Source organism: Populus euphratica, unplaced genomic scaffold (assembly GCF_000495115.2).
Source record: "Populus euphratica unplaced genomic scaffold, PopEup_1.0 scaffold75.1, whole genome shotgun sequence".
Taxonomy (NCBI): Eukaryota; Viridiplantae; Streptophyta; class Magnoliopsida; order Malpighiales; family Salicaceae; genus Populus; species Populus euphratica.
This window is the reverse complement of record NW_011499866.1, coordinates 267,894-286,263: the sequence shown is the minus strand read 5'-3', so window position 1 is coordinate 286,263 and position 18,370 is coordinate 267,894. Positions and strand designations below refer to the sequence as shown.

General features: G+C 34.4%; 1 protein-coding gene across 1 annotated transcript; it reads right to left on the bottom strand.

Moving 5' to 3' along the window:
- Positions 1-2,220: 2,220 nt before the first annotated feature.
- On the bottom strand, positions 2,221-4,709 carry LOC105126095 (transcription repressor MYB5-like). The gene is made up of 2 exons (XM_011026846.1): positions 3,959-4,709; positions 2,221-3,435 (listed from the first exon to the last, which is right to left on the bottom strand). The coding sequence occupies exons 1-2, from the start codon at positions 4,282-4,284 to the stop codon at positions 2,787-2,789; spliced, it is 975 nt and encodes a 324-aa protein (XP_011025148.1). The 5' UTR covers positions 4,285-4,709; the 3' UTR covers positions 2,221-2,786.
- Positions 4,710-18,370: the final 13,661 nt, after the last annotated feature.

The following is an 18,370-nucleotide window of genomic DNA, read 5'->3' as shown; positions in this document are numbered from 1 at the left end:
CCTGCCTCGTTTTCTTCTTGCCACCTGATACAACGTTTATGGGTTTATCCACGTTAATTAATAAAATAATAATGATTGGGCCGGTCCTATAACTTGAAGCTGGCCTTGAGATTGTTTGTTAGCCAGGAAACAACATCTCAGTTGAGCTTCGACCAGGCCCACACTCAAGCCCATGAAATTAAAAAAACAACTAAGTACGTAGGCTCCAGATTGTTGGTCCAGTTACAGACGAAAGTTTGCGAGTCCTCCATCGTTTGTGTTCATGCATGAAATTGGGTGTTGTTTCCTCGTGATTTTAGTTCATGATTAGCATTGAGATAATAAAAGTTTCGTTTAATAAATTTGTGATTTTTTAAAATTTATTCCCCGTACAAGATCAATCAATCTAATTATTTATATATTTTTTAGTTTTTTATTATTTTTTTTCCTTTCACTCATGAGTTTTTTCTTGATTTTTCAGGAGGATTTGAGTTTATTTTTTCAAATTATATGGCTATTTGAATTATCTTGTGCGTATCTCAACTGATTTTATAAATCTTTAAATCACTAACTACATGTAAGTCTCTAATGATACTGAGATTTGTGAGATTTGAACTGATAATTTTCAATAAATAAATTAAAAATATCATAGACTTATCAATTAAGTCTGTGTATTCAATTCTCAACCAGTAAGTTTTTTTCATACCCTAAATGCTTGTGTATTCATTTCAAATAAGCAAATTACTTTGATGTTTATTCATATCTAAGATGAGCATGATGATCATTTATTAGATTAATATTGCTGATTGGTTTTAAATATTCTTGAGTAAATTTGATGTGGAAGAACAACCCGCATGCATGTTAAAGAATGCATAATTTTTAATCTTAGAAAATTCCTTTTCATTTAGTATATGGTAAGGATATTTGTCATGTTATGAGCTTTATACATTATTTTAAAAGGAAAAAAAAAGTATGTTAGGCTAGATAATAAAACATTGAGGAGTCTTTTGAATAATTACACCAATATATATGATAATAAGTTATTGAATTTGAATAAGATATAAAGTAAATATAGATAAAGCACACATAGAATTATGCCTAGAGCTTTAATGGCCTTGAACAGAGTATATAGCAAGTTGAATACGTACTGGTCCTCACCGTGCCTCATCTTTCGTAGGAAAGTGTGACCGCATATATATAGTAGTATAAGAAATATACAGTTAGTATACTGTGTGTTGTATAGATATAGGCTACATGTATTTGTACGGTGCAAATTATTTGACACGTGCATGCACAAAGCGTCAAGCAATTCAGAAACAATTAGACTGCGGTACGTAGAAAGTTGAGGATCAAATGAGTCTGCATGCATGGGAAGGCCATCATCACATGGATTTGACTTTTGAAGACTGCAAATTAACACACATTCTTACGCACAGATATATAGCATCAATATTTCATAGGTGACCAGAAAGTTTGATTGCATGCATGAATGTGTAATGCTAGCTGCGATATCAGTGATCAATTTGCTCTGAAATTAATAGAAGCTAGCTAGCTAGAGCCTTCTCCTCAATTACATGAGCAATAAACCTTTGTAGTAATGCTATTTAACATTACTTCTAAACTTAATTATTAGGATTCTGAATATCAAGAATCATTTCTAGCAGCCTATCTTCTTTCTAAAGCATTGCTCTAGTTTTCCATCATATCGACAATCACATTCTTGTAACCCAGAAGAACATACATTTTTGCCCGCATCTTTGTATTACATTTCATCAACCATTTTAGATATAATACTGAAATTTAAACCTCGATCAAGAACCAATTTACAAAGTGTTACAGCTTACTACAACAGTATTTGTTGTTAGTGTTCTTCAAAATTAAGATATTGTGAGTGACATGTGACCATGAATGCATAATTGATACCTATCCTCCTGTTCAAATTAATTAAGCTCCAGTGACTTAATAAAGTGAGAAATACTTCCACTTTCACATACATTTAAGTACTTTCTTATCGTAATTTTCCCAGGACTATATCTCCATCCTTAGTTCATTAGTTAGAAAATTAGAGACAAGGAATTAGTTTTCATGCCTTCTTTTCTTCACAATATGAATTCTCATGGAATTCCATTAGACAAAGGGATTATTAACTGCTGCGGTGATCTTAATATTCTTAATTAATTTCCCATTATAAATTTAGTTGCTACATATAAATTTCATTTCATTTTGGCATTTGTTAATTTATAATCCATCTATGATCAACAATAAATGATGTCGACATCACGAATTGGAAATTAAATGCAATCAATATAAAACCTTCCAATATCTAGCATAACATCTAAATATCAGTACTATCCATATATAGATGATGAAAATATTTATTTGAACCATGTACCTTTTTTTTCTCTGATTTGAACAAGAACTGCTGTAACAACTGTGAGCACATTTTCTATATTACTATGTAATTAATTTCGAGAGAGATTTGATATAAGCTGACTTACAATCATAAAAACTATGATTATGAAACAAAAAACATCCAAATACACACAAATCTATAATAATCTCATACATTGTTTGGGTAATATTTTGGATACAAGAAAAAATAGTTTATGTTCTCACCAATACAACACAACAGCAAATGATAAATAGGATGCTGAAGTAAAACAATAACAGTAGATATGCAGAATACATAAAATAACAAACCAAATCCTAGCTTTGTGTTTTTGTAAACTGATTACCAAGTGTAATTTCATGCCATGATAAAAGCAAAGATGACTATGATAGAATACTCAACATGGTGATCATCAACCCTATTTCGAATCATTTTGATCAAGAGCAGGAGGCACGAAAGTAGATTCCCAGCCAGTACTAATTCCAAATGTTGCGGCAGCAATTGGAAACAAAGGATCTGTGCTGGCTAGTGCACTATTCACATTAGGCTCATTACAGATCTGGTGTTGTTGGAAAGCCTCCTCATTGATGAGTGAATTGAGGAAGGAAAACACATCTTCGGTGCCAGAATTGAAATCTTCAGCTTCTCCATTGCCAAGCCTTTGATTACCTCTCAAATCCGTCCCAAAAGAACCATCATAATTCAGCAAACTTGTGTAGCCACGACTTGCAATAAAATGGTCCGTGTGATACTGATCACCCAGGTGTGCATTACTGTTGTTTTGAAAATACCCATTCTCTTTGTTGCTGATTATGTGGGCACTGCCACTGGTAGTTATTTCCAAACCAGAAGAAGCAATCTTAATAGGTTCTTTTAGGCTTTCTTGCAGGTGGTTCGCTTTCGACGAAGAAGGTTTGGATTGATCAAAAGATTGAGGATTGATGAGAGGCTTGTGGGTTCTTGGATCAATTCCTTGGCTTATCAACTTCTTACTCAGGTGAGTGTTCCAGTAATTCTTTATTTCATTGTCTGTACGCCCTGGGATTCTCCCAGCTATCAATGACCACCTAAAGAAAACAATCCATTGATCAGATCAACATATATAAGTAGCTGGTGATCCAAGCTAAGAGACGTAGCTCAATTTCTTTTTCAAATTAAAGTCATAAAAATTTCCGTTCGAGCTGAATTATTAGAAATAACAAAAAAGTTGCAATTTAAACCCTAGATCAGTGATGATACAAGATTCATATATTTGATATATATAGATATATATATTAGAGAGAGTGAGAGAGAGATCTAAAGAAGAACAAATCAATTGAATAGAGACTTAATGTAAACTATACGTGGATCGAAACCTAGCTAGGATGTTAATTAACCTAACCCTACATGAGAGCAAAAGCTGCTGCATATTTACAGCGAAACCCTAAACCTAGCTAGCTATACTGATTAACTAAACCAAAATGAGAGAGAGAGAGAGATCGAGACCCAACTCAGAAACGAAGAATTTAAAAGAAACCCAGATAGAGATTGTATTGAAAGAACACTAACCGACCATGTTTTTTATTTCTGAGTGGATCAGTGTGTGTGTACCTATTGCCTAGGAGGCGATGGAGGCGGAGAATGAGATCTTCTTCATCAGGGGAGATCTGGCCACGTTTAACCGAAGGGCGGAGGTAGTTCATCCAGCGGAGACGGCAGCTTTTGCCACAGCGGAGAAGACCGGCTTTCTTGGGTAAAGTTCGCCACCGACCTTCACCTTCTTTCTTGATATAGTTAGCTAGAAGTTCATCTTCTTCAGGTGTCCATGGTCCTCTCTTTAACCCTACCTTGATGCAACACGGAGTAGATTTTGCCGCTGCTCCTCCTCCTGCTGCCGCCGCTTCGGCTGTAGCTGTGGATGAAGTTGGCTTTCTCATGTTGAATAATATGAGACCTTGAAAGTTATCTCTCTGTCGATTGATCAAGTAAACTTTATATACCTACCTACCTTTTTTTCTCTTTGGTTCTGTATGGATATGAACCCAGGTAGGATGCCGTGTGTGTGTGTGTGTGTGCTGTGTAGTGATGTGATGAGATGAGATTTGAGGGTTGATAGCTAGAAAGGAGGAGAAGCTTGGGGATATTGGAGGATAAGGAAATGGGAACTCTTGCCTTCTGTTTTGTTTGTGTATGGTAAATTCTGGTGATTTTTATTATTTTTTTTTACTTTTAGTATTATTATGCCTTTTTGGACCAGACAGTGTATATATGGTTTGTTGGATTTATTTGGGAGAGGGAGGACAGTGATTTATAGTCCCTCTCCTTGGGGAGAGTGAATATATTCAACAATATTTTTTACATGTATTTTTATCTTCAATTAATATTTATATATATCTTTGCTTCTAATTAATTAATTATCTCTAGATTCATCATCAAGTGATTTGATTTTCATTTTCTGATTAAGAACAAAAACAATTAATAGATTTATTCCAATTACTTGTATTTATATGTATTTTCTTTATTTTATCAACAATTGGAGATTTATAGTTTTGACATCGGTTGTAATTAATAATTACTTAGATTAAAATCTTTTATTCGATTAAAGTACTGTGCGACTTGTGAAATTAATTTACAGAACATATTCTAATTGACCTCATTTATTTCTAATATTAATTATTGAAGAAAAGAAAAGGAATAAACGTATACACTTATTTTACGACTTGTTAATTTGTGGAAATTATTAATCAAGAGGGTTGATTAGATTTGGAACTTCAATATATGTACGAGTCTAAAGAGAGGTCAAAAGCTCTCATTAATTTTAAGAGTGAATTAATGGATAAAGATTTAAGAAATGCATGGAGACTATTGCCTGTTAATTCGCTCTCAGCATGCCCATGATTAAATACTAAATTATTGAGGAGATTTAAATGTACATATCCCATGGACTGTAAAAAAAATAAATATATAGAAATTAATTTGAACTGCCGATAATTTAAGCTCCACTACATGACATTTCCTCTGACTAATCACAGCAAGGCAAGTGGGCTTCATTTCTCGGAGAGAACCAGCGGAGAGAGAGAGAGAGAGAGAGAGAGAGAGAGAGAGAGGATGCTTTTTTAGTTTTTTAATTTTCCCATGATGTCGTCATGAGAGTGCGGGGAGAGAGTGGATCCACTCTCGCTCTCGCTCGCTTGGGGGAATGTGATTTGGCCGTCGTTCCACGAGCGGCACGAAGGAATGGATGGCCACAAATTAATGGACACTCGTCTTTAGGAGCTCAACTCTTCTCCTTTGTGCTTTGCTACAGTGATTCTGGCCGCAAATACACAATGTAATAGCGTCTGCTAGTAGATGGTGATTATTTTTTAAATTGTTTTTTATTTAAAAATATATTATTTTAAATTTTTTTAATTATTTTAATGTGTTGATATTAAAAATAAAAAAATTTATTTTAATATATTTTAAATTAAAAAACATCATATATCACATTATTAAACACATACTTGATATAATGCATTAAAATACTTTTTGCTTGTATTTTATTATTATCGTGTTTATTTCTTGGCTGGAGAAGGTATTTATATTGTTACAATTCAAGAGTCACATAGCTCTCTGTTTATATAGTTAACATCCATTTTTATTTTACAATGAAACTCATTTGTTATTTAAAAACTAAATACACATTTAAAAAAAATTAGTTCTTAATATGTTTTTTTCATTTTTTTTATTAGAAGATCAATATTAATTTAAATCTTACTAGACACTCTAAAAGTAATACTCATTTACTAGATAATAAATAAATTATTAGAAATAAAGTCTTTTTCATTAGAAATAAATTATTGGATATTCAATCTCTTTATAAATAAGTTGTTTATGTAATATTGCTTAGCATAGGAAGCATGTAAAGAGCGAAACTTAGATTTAGACCATGTTTGTTTTCTGAAATTTACTTTTTAGGAAATTACTTTTTTTTGTCAAAAACTTATTTCAACTCAAAAGCTTTTAGGTGAGGTTTCAGGATATGATCTGTATTATTCTCTAACACATCCTCTCAAGTGAAGGCTCTTTGAGCTTCAAACTTATATAAGTCCACATTACCTTATATTTATTTTTTATCAAATAAATAAGGATGGTAAGATTCAAATTTGAGACCATTTGATCGTTAAGGCTTTGATACCATATTAAATAATCATCTTAACCCAAAAGCTTAAGCTTTTAGGTGAGGTCCTATGATATTATATTATTCTCTAGCATGTTTGTCATTAGAAAAGTTAGTTAATGAAAAATGCTTTCTAATCAAAGAAAAATTTGACTTAGTTTTCAGGAAAGTATTTTCCTGGAAAATTTGAGAGGAAAACACTTTCTGAAAATTATGAAAAGTTTAAAAATATCATATTATTTGTTGATTATATCAAATTTGGTCCTCAAAATCTTGATTGCTATATATATTTTGTTCTGAATATTTATTTTTCAATTTCATCTCTTAAAATTTAATTTTTATATTAATTTTAATCTTCATTTTTATAATTGTTATTTGCCTTTTCCTTATCATTTTTTTATTAACATTTTTTATATATCAAACTTGATCCTCATTCTTTTGATTCAAATTTGGTCCTTATTCTTTTGATTGTTACTTATTTTATTTGAAATAATTTATGAAATGTTAATTATTATTATTTTAATTTCTTCATCTTTCATTTTTTTTATTTTTTAGATTTGATCTCTATTATTTTGATTGTTATTTTTTTATTTGAGATAATTTATGAAATTATATTTTTTTTAATTTCATTTTAATTCAACTTTTTAATTTGTAAGTTTTGTTCCTCATTATTTTAATAAACTTGAGAAAAATAAAACACTAATAAGTTATTTTCTAGTTTATTTTTCATGACATAACCAAATACTGGAAAGTGTTTTCCAATTTTTTTTCCATTACATTGCCAAACATAAAAAAAAAAATTCACTTTCTTGGAATTTACTTTTCAAAAAGAAACTGTTTTTCAACAAACAAAAAGGGCCTTAGGTGTTATTGTCATTAAAAATAAATTATTGATGATTTGTTTCTAATTTATTTATTTTTAGTTTTTTTTTAAATTCATTGTATTTTTCTCTAGATCATTATCTAAATGGTTGTTTCATGAATGAATGAATTAATTAATATAAAAAAATATGAATTAAACATCAATAATGCTCCCATCATTATTTCAATATGTTATCCCTTTAGTAAATAAAAATGTTACAATAAAAAGGTGTCCAAATTCAAGAATTTAAACAGTTTGATCGATATATTCTGTACGAAATCCTCAATAAAAAAAATATATTATGAGTTTTAAGCACTTCACAGGTTAAAAATGATGGGAGTGTGATGCCGAGCCCACCTCAGAGACCATTGCTGGCTAGATTTTAAAAGAGATGAGGATTTTTATGCAGCAAGAAAAACAGTACTGTTGGAAGTTGATATTTGCGATCTGCTTTTTTAAAATTCCTGAGGAAGAAGACAATCTACTTTGCTAGCAACCCTTCTGGAAAAGCAAGGTGGCACAAAGGCTTTAAAAACAAAACAAAAGCAAGTACATGCGCCTCCCTCCCTATCACCATCCTGGCTTATCCATTGAGATGGAGAAGAGAAGAAAGCAAATTGGAAACGGCTGGGAAGATCACATCTTCTCCTATTTTTAATCTTCAAAACTATATATCTTCTTAATTGAATCCTGCCGCACCTTGAAGATCAAGATTGATTGGCTTGATGAAAGATTTTCAGAATTGATGACCGTACGTACGTGGAGCATTGCATGCAGATGATCAACGGAATGGAAAGGGAAGTTCGAAGCAGGATCAGATACGCATATACATGTGTGTGAGGAGAACAGTCTACTTGAACACGGAGGACCTATTAGAAAAGTGGGCAACACGATTTGAATGCCAAAAAATGGTTTGTCCAAGGTTAATGGGTTAATGACGAGGTTTTAACTGGGTCCAGCTTGGATCGACGATGTTACCAACTCAACACGAGTTTTCACCAAGCAAACTAGGTTTTTTTATACCTTTTTTTTTATAATTTAAGTTGATTTAAATCTTGAGTTGGCCTCCTTTTTTTTTTTTACTTTAAGTTGATTTAAATCTTGAGTTGGCCGGTCAATTTAGTTAAAATTTAAAAAATGATTCGATATAATAATTGGTAGAGAAAATTGCAAATAAAAGATTTATAAATTAACATACTCTAACATTCTTAAAAAGTTTGGCGTTCCTTTATAAATTATTAGTAGACACCAAACGCCGAACACTGTACTTCACTGTCATGAAACTTTATGAAGAGTGTGTCTTGTATATATGGGCACGCAAATATTACCCAAATTCGATCCACCTAAAGTTTCAGTTTTTTTAAATGGTGGCCAACTATTAGTTTTTAAGTTTGAAAAGTCGGCCCACCTAAATATTGGCCCAGCCTCTGATAAAAATAAAGATTACAATCATTTCTATTTTAAAAATATTTTATTATTTTAATTTTATTATTTTAAATTATTTTAATATATTAATGTTAAAAATAATTTTTTAAAAATAAAAAATATATTATTTTAATATATTTTTAAATAAAAAATACTTAAAAAACAACCACAATCACACCCTTAACACATTTAAATAAAATATAATAGCAGAAGCAAAAGAAGCGGGAAATGGACAAACGTTATCATCAAAACAAGAAGGCGTGGCAGCTACACCAGCAATAGTCGAATGGTAAATTAAATAGGAGAAAAGGACATTTCTAATTTGAATTTTATCTTTTATATTTTCAGTCACATATGTAAATATACGATTGAATATAAATCTCGAATTAGCAGGGTTTTTTTCGTTATTTGGATCTTAAAAGTGGTAGTTTTTCCGTGGAACATATCTAATGTGTCCATGATATATATATATATATATATATGTTACTATTTGAGAACTTAAAATAATTCACAATTAAGTCATCAAATATTAATAAAACTTTCAATTTAGTCCCCATTGATGTGTGTGAAAGTGTATTCCGTCGAAACTGTGTCCATTCATGCATGAGAAATGTAGAAAACGTCGACGTTAATTTTCAATAAAGTCCTCAGGGGAGTAATTTGAGGTTTGCCCTTTGTTGTTTTGTTTTCCTTCGATCAAATCAACTGCTGGGTTTCAATTCAGTAAAAAGGGCTGCTAAAATCCTGAGCTGCAGATACCTAGTCATAGGGACATGGACTCTGTAAACAATACAGACTTTGAACCTAACAACCTACCCTGTTCCCTTTATTAATCATGCAGAAAGCAGTGGTAGAGACCGCAAACAAGCTAGCCATGACCATGATTGAAAATGAAAAATTAAAGTCCAACGTCGAAAAACTCCAGCAAGAAATCATCCGACTTACATAGCAGCTGAATTCGATTGAGCAGAGGGTGATTCTTCTCTATTTTAAGTTTTTGATCAACTGTTATTGGGAATGGATCTCAGTGAAGAGAAGGAACTATGCCGATAGAATTAAAACCCAGCCTACTACTTTTAATTCCTTTTCTTCTTGTTGTTCTTTTTTATGGCAGCCCGAGACAATGTATGCTGAGCAGGAAATCAAATACCTGAGGATTGAAAATGAAATGATCAAGTGTCTGTTGATTGATGATCCCAACTCCATTAACATCTCAAAAAGAGATGAAAAGAACAATAGAGCTCTACGAGACCATCTTCGCGGGGTGACTGAAAAGCTTGAAACATGCATGACGAGACCTGTTCAAACTTCGAATGGGATCTCTTGCAAGTTGCACGTGGAGTTGTTGAGCTGTGCTGCAATGCATTATGTAGATATTAATTTTGCTGGTAAGGAGGACGTGTGTACACAGGTCCAATCATTTCTAAGCTTTTTTTTCCTATAACCCTAAGCAGTTATATACTCACTTTGTTATTAAACCTGATCTAGCTCGGCAGATCAATCCTAAATCAAGCTAACCCATCTCTTTCCCCTTGAATATTAAATGGAATATACATATTAATTTGGACTGCTGTCTTCACCAGAAGAAATAATAGATTTGGCTGTCAGCACTATGTGTATATAAAACAAATTGCACAATGCTTCACAAAAGCATAGAGGGGACGACTCTATATTAATTAACAGAGATAGCTGGTGCGTGTTAGATCATCAGATACTTTAGAACAAAAGCAACAGCTTGATGTGCAGCAGCCGGATATGCAGTAGCAGCAATATCTTGAAGAATATGTAATGCAGTGACAACCGGATATGCAGCAGCAATATCTTGGAGGGTATATATCCATTCTGTTATCAATGTCTCCTAATGTTGTGCCCTCTCTTTAGAACAAATTTGTTTTGTATTTTACCAACTTATAGTTACAGTGTATCTCTATAAATATAATACATTGACGTATGGCTAAGGTAACAGAGCCAAGCTTCATCTTATTTTTCCTCTGTTCATATATTTACATGGTATCAACCTAAAAACACATAAAGCTCACGCTTTCTTCATTGATCCCCTAGCTTTTGCAAATTATTCTTTCTTCCATGGCAACTCACACCACTTCTACTCCTCCAGCACTTGCCATCCCCCTCTCGACCACTATTTCAATCAAACTTGATGGTTCCAACAATTACCTGGCGTGGAAAATGCAGTTTCTTAATCTGCTCCGCGATCATGATATGATAGGTTTCATTGATGGTACTGAAGTTTGCCCTTCACGAAATCTCTCCACTGGTTCATTAAACCCTGCCTATGATGTTTGACAGAAGAAGGATATTGTTTGTCTCCTTGGATGGATACTTGCTTCTATTTCTGAAAGGCTAGTTTCCACCATTTATGGATTGACCACATCCAAGCAAGTCTGGACTACTCTCCAGAATCATTTTTCCTCACAATCAAGATCCTGTGTTTCTCATCTTAAACGTCAACTACAAATGTTGACTCAAGAAGGGAAAAGTTGTTCTGCATATCTTGACACTGCCAAAACTCTTGTTGATCAATTGGCAGCAGCTGGAAAACCTGTAGATGATCAAGACCTCATTAATTTTCTTTTGATTGGTCTCCACAGTTCTTATACCCCATTTGTTACCTCCTTTAACTTTGCATTCCTTGACACTGAGTTCACATTTGAAGATTTTCAAACTAAACTCCTAGGCCTTGAAAACCTTCTAGAAATTACCCAGTCAGCTGCTACTTCAGATAATAGTCACTTTGCCTTTGCTACTCGTAAACCAAAATTGCCAGCCTCTATCAAAAAGCCAAAACCTTTCAATCCCCGTCCTCCACAAAATAACAGATCTCCTACTTCACCAATTCATAACACTCGTTCTATCTGTCAAATTTATGATAAACCTGGACATCTTGCTATAGATTGTTTTCATCGTTTTGACTATTCATACCAAGACAGGTTTCCTCCTCAGGATCTAGCAGCTATGGTCAAAAACACTAATGTCAAATATGCTAATCTGGTGTGGTACATGGACAGTGGAGCCAATGCTCATATCACCTCTGATGCATCTAAACTTGTCGAACAGCAGCCTTTCCGTTATTCTGATTTTGTCACTGTTGGCAATGGTTCAGGTTTGCAAATCCAAAACATTGGGTCTACATCCTTTCAATTCGGTCCCTCTAGTTTTCATCTAAATAAAATTCTTCATTGTACACAAGCAACTTCCAATCTTATTTTTATTAATCAATTTTGTTTAGATAATAATTATTACTTTATACTGACTGTTAGTGATTTTATCATAAAAAAAAACTTGACAGGCATAATTCTATTGCGATGTCTGGTTGAAAATGGCCTATATCCACTAACTGGGTTCCAATCTTCTCATAAAAACCTTACATGTCTATTTGCTAACATCGGGGTTAATGCTACAATTGCAACTTGGCACTCCAGGCTAGGCCATCCTTCTAATGCTGTCTTAGATGTCTTGTGTCGTTTCAATAAACTCTATATCATGACTCATTCCAATAAATTAGATTTTTGTTCAGCTTGTCAACTTGGCAAAGCCAAGCAACTCCCTTTCTCTGTTTCTCACCGTCAGTCCATCGTTCCTCTAGCTTTAATCTATTCTAATGTATGGATTTCTCCTGTTAAATCTATTGGTGGATGTATGTACTATGTTTTATTTGTTGATGATTTTCCCGCTATTCATAGTTATATCCTTTGCAACAAAAATCTGATGTGTTTACAACCTTTGTTAAATTCAAAACCATTGCAGAAGACCTGTTTTCCACATCTATTAAACAGTTACAAACAGACAATGGTGGTGAATTTACCTTTAATCAATTTAAAACATTTTTGATAACCCATGGAATCCATCACAAGCTAACGTGCCCCCATACATCTCAGCAAAATAGAATTGCAGAACGAAAACATCGACATATTCAGGAAATGAGACTAACATTACTTGCACAATCTGCATTACCACCACAATATTGGGTTGATTCATTTCTTACTTCTGTGTTCTTGATAAATAGACTACCTACACCAGTTTTAAAGAACCATACACCATACTTCTTACTTCACAAAACTGCACCACAGTATATGGACTTACGTATCTTTGGTTGTGCATGTTATCCACTTCTAAAACCATATAATGACCTGTTAGGTTGGTTGCCATTAATGTGCAACAACTATTTGCTATTGCACCAACCATGTGCACTCATCCAAGATGTCAAAGGTTGGCAGCCACCATTGTTGAAGAAGAGTTGGAGTTGGCAGCCACCTTTATTGAAGAAAAGCCTCCATGAATGCCTATAAATTAAGGCATATGTAAGAGAGCAAAATGAGTGAAGAGAATTATGAAAATGTGAAGAGAGTAGAGAGGAAGAGAGAGCTGCAATGGCAGCAGCCTTGCTGCCATTGCAGCAGCTGCAAGTGCAGCAAAGAGAGTTGAGAGTTGAGTATGAGAGGGTGTAATCCTCCTCCTCCATGTATTTGTTTTGTATTCTTTCTCTATCTCTAAATATATTGACTTCTCCCGTGGATGTAGGCGGTTTTGCCGAACCACGTTAAATATTGTGTCAGTGTGCTTGGCTCTCCTATGAGCAAGTATCAGAACATCACCGGTCGAAATTCCCAACATGACCATAAACTCATATTTTGTAGTAAGCAGTGTCTCTTTCTTTGCTATTCCAATTGTCAAAAAGGGTATAGATGTCTTGACTTAGCCACAAACTGTGTCTACATCTCCCGACATGTGGTGTTTGATGAACATAATTTCTCAGCAAAGGAATTGACAGTGGTCAACTCACCTGCAAATCAGATTTCTCCTGCAAGTAAGTCTTTGATAATCCCTACTTCAGTTATGTCAAGTTCATTATTATCTCTGCTAAATTTTACATATATCCAATCTTAACCTTTTACATATAATCCTGCAAGTCCTCATCCAATTCTTCATATACCTAACATCCCTCCACCTTCCAATCTTGAACCTCCACCTTCATATTTTGTATCTACTCCAGTTCTCCATATACCTGACATCCCTCCACCTTCCAATCTTGAACCTCCACCTTCATATTTTGTATCTACTCCAGTTCTCCATATACCTGACATCCCTCCACCTTCCAATCTTGAACCTCCATATTCACATCTTGAACTAATTCCTGACACTCATACTGACCAGCCTATTGTCACTACTATCCAGACACGTTCCAAAATAGGCTATTCACGGCCAAAACAGTACTCAGATTACCAATTATTCTACTCAACATGACACCCTTTACAAGCCTTTTCTACATTCTATGCAGTTGTTAAGCCAACATGTTATACAAAAGCTACCTTGAATTCACAGTGGCATGCTGCTATGGGCAGAGAATTTGATGCATTAATGGAGAATAACACTTGGTCTTTATGCCCACGTCCACTAGGTAAACATATTGTGCGCAATAAGTGGGTATACAAGGTGAAAAGAAAACCTAATGGTAGTGTTAAGCACTTTAAAGCTCGATTGGTCGCCAAATGTTATAATTAAAGGAGTGAAATTGATTTCCATGAAACTTTCTCTCCTATGATAAAACTGACAACCATTAGATTGGTTTTGGCCATAGCTGTTCATTTTCACTGGCCTATTCAGCAGTTGGATGTGTCCAATGCCTTCTTACATGACTTTCTTGATGAAGAAGTGTTTATGGAACAACCAATGGGCTTTATTGATGAAACCAAACCTGATTTTGTCTGCAGATTACATAAATCTTTATATGGTCTCAAACAAGCTCCAAGAGCATGGTCTTAACATTTATCATAGAAACTCATTGAACTTGGATTCCAAGAATCCATAAATGACTACTCTCTGTTCACTCTACATACTGACAACACAAAATTCTTTTGTCTTAATTTATGTAGATGACGTTTTGGTCATTGGTTTTAACTTTATCCAAATTAATACTCTAATCCGAAGCCTGCAAAGTATTTTTCAAGTCAAAGATCTTGGTTCATTATCTTATTTTTTAGGTGTGGAAGTTGGTAGAAATTCACAAGGTCTTTATTTATGTCAAACCAAATATATTTATGATATATTACATCGCACCAAGATGGTTGGAGCCAAGCCTCTTGCCTCTCCTATTGTAACAAGAACAAAGCTATCTATCTTTGATGGTGAAGTGCTCTCTAATCCCATATATTATCGATATATTATAGGGTCTTTACAGTATTGCACAATCACCAGACCTAATATTGCATATGTTTTCAACCAACTTTATCAATAAATGCATCAACCAAGGTCGTCACATTGGCAGGCTATGAAAAGGGTTCTGCGTTATTTAAAAGGAACGGTCAATGATGGTTTATACTACACTCCTTTTTTCCTTGACATATATACGTATTGTGACTCTGATTGGACAGGAAATCCTGATGACAGTAGGTTTACTAGTAGTTATAGAGTGTTCTTGGGTTACAACTTGGTGTCTTGGAGTTCCAATAAACAACATGTTGTGTCTCGCTCTAGTATAGAAGCAGAATATTGTTCAATAGCTCTAGCTACCATTAAATTATAATGGAAATGAATGTTATTCAAAGAATTAGGTATTTCATTTACACCAACTTTTTGGTGTGATAACATTAATGCAATTGCTTTAGCATCAAATCCAGTGTTCCATTCTCTAACAAAACATATGGAAATATATTACCACTTTATTCGAGAGAAAATCTACAATCATGATGTCAAGGTCCAACACGTTTCAATACTTGATCAAATAGCTGATATTTTTATGAAAGGACAATCTGTTCAACGATTTCAAGTTTTAAAGCACAAATTAATGGTTTGTTCACGCCTATCAATTTGAAGGGGGGGTGTTAAATCATCAAATACTTTAGGAGAAAAGCAACAGCTTGATGTGCAGCAACCGAATATGTAGCAGCAGCAATATCTTGGGGGATATGTAGTGTAGTGACAACCGGATATGCAGCAACAATATTTTGGAGAATATATATCCATTTTGCTATCAATATCTCTTAATATTGTGCCTTCTCTTTAAAACAAGTTTGTTTTATATTTTACCAACTTATAGTTATAATGCATCTCTATAAATATAATACTTTGATGTATGGCTAAAGTAACAGAGCCAAGTTTCATCTCATTTTTCCTCTATTCATATATTTACAGTGCGTACTCTGAATTATAGCTAGCTAGCATTTGATCTGATCTTGATGAAGACCACTCTGAACTATAGCTAGCTAGCATTTCATCTGATCTTGATGAAGACCAGGTCCATTCACCATAGTCAATTACCTAGCAACAATATCATCTGTATTTCAAACCAATTCTGTCTCATGAACAAGTATGTATAGGACCCTACGGATGTTTCCACTAAAGGCCATCTGGGTGCCCATTGTTCCGCCAAATAAAAGAGTCTTGTACAATCACCAAACAATGCTTAAATTGCTATAAAATTCCTCATTTTCAGTAATTTTCTCCAACGCCATGAATTTGCGTTAGGATTTTTTATACTCTAAAAGCTCCTACCCTTCAGAACAAAGAGAAGGAATTAGAACTATTTAGATGGTAGCTAAGTGGTAAGAACTTCGGATTAAGAGGTTTGCTCCTTCTGTGGTTTCAAGTTCGAGTTCTTAATTACTCATATGATCGCCACCAGAAATTTACATGGTCGTTAACTTCAGGGCCCGTGAGATTAATTGTGGTACGCGTAAACTGGCCCGAACATTCATCTTAATTAAAAAAAAGAGAGAAGGAATTAGAGGTAGCTGATTCGAATAGGAACAAATTAGCAGGAGAGGGAAATCTTAGCACACGCAGTTAGAATTACACAACGAGGCAGGCTGTTGGAACAGGTTTTCTCTTCGATAAATTACTGTTTCTATATTAACGTTGTAATCGCAGAAAACTCAAGACAATTGGAATTGAAAAATAGGCATGAATGATGAATTAACTTGTTGCCGTTGAACATTACTATTTAGGACAAGAAAAAACACTATCCATAAGGACAATACTCGAGAAAGACACTATCCATAAGGACAAGACTCGAGAAAGACATTATCCACAAGGACAAGACTCGAGAAGAGACGCTATCCGTGAGGACAAGAACAGACACTAGCCATAAGGACAATTTTCTATATGCATGAGGACAAATAGAGCGTCCCCTTCTTTGGAATCGGGCGACAGAGGTGGAGGAGGGCATAGCAATGGGCGATGATTCCATGGAATGAATAGATGAAATCAAATCATTATAGATGTGTGTAGCCGTGTTAAGGGGTGCGCATGCTAGTTAATTAATAGAAGCTGCTCCTACCTGCCCCTCCAGTCTCCGTCGTGTGCTACTGTGCTACTTCCTGCCTGACTCCTCCAAGTCTCCAACGGAGGTGGCATTGACGAAATGCACAAGCCAGAGAAAACGAAAATGCAGAAGCAAAAGAAGCGGGAATTGACAGACGTTATCGACAGAAGAAGAAGGTAAATACCAAGGACTTCTCCATTATTACTATCGACAAAACTTCTAATCAACTCCAAGTCTCCACTGCTAATTAATGGAGGTTTTCAATTGAGACCTTATCTCACAATTAACTCCTCAAAGATTCATAATATTTTCAATTAAGTCCTCGGGGACTAATTTGAGGTTTGTCCCTTTTTTTATTTTCCTTAGAACAAATCAGCTGCTGTAAATACCTAGTTAGAGATCAGACATGGAGAATCTGTAAACGAGGCAGACGTTGAGCTACAATCTACTCTGTTTTCTTTATTTACCATGCAGAAAACAATGGTAGAAACCAAAATCAAGCTGGCCATGACCATGATTGAAAATGAAAATTTAAAGTCCACTGTCCAAAAACTCCAGCAAGAAATCATTCAACTTACAAAGCAGCTGAATTCGATGGAACCAAGGGTAAATTTTCTTTTCTTTTCTTTTCTTTTTATCAACTGTTGTTCAAAGGGATTTCAGTATAGAGAAGGAACCGAGCCCCTAAAATTAATTCTTCAATTCTTTCTCTGTGTTGTTTTTTTCTTTCTGGCAGCCAGAGACCACATATGATGAGCTGCAGCAAGAAATCAAATACCTGAGGGTTGAAAATGAGGTGACCAAGTGTCTATTGAAAGATACCGACGCCAGTTACATCCCAAACATGATTAAGGTTCTAAGAGAAAATGAAGACATGAAAAGAACTCTAGAATACCACGAGAGGCTCTCGTCGCAGGGTGCCTGGAAAGCTTGAAGCATGACAAGGCCCTTTCAGATGGGATTTCTTATAAGTTGTAGGTGGACAATAATTCACAACTGGGCTGCGCTACAATAAATCTAGTTGATATAATTTTGCTGGCAAGGAGGGCATGTACGTACATGCTCAACGTGCCTTTCGCTGTAACCGTAAGCAGTATCTATATACTATATATATACTGTGCTGGAGCTGTGTGTGTGTGTGTGGAGTTAAGAACTTTAGAATATATTTTATTCTGAGCTCGATTGATTTCTGATGGGAATATTTAAGCACTGCGCGTCTTTTTGTATAAATAGAAAGGAGAACCTGTATTTGTGTGCAACCTCTAACCCTTGCCTCTCCTCTCACCTCCCAGGAGGAGG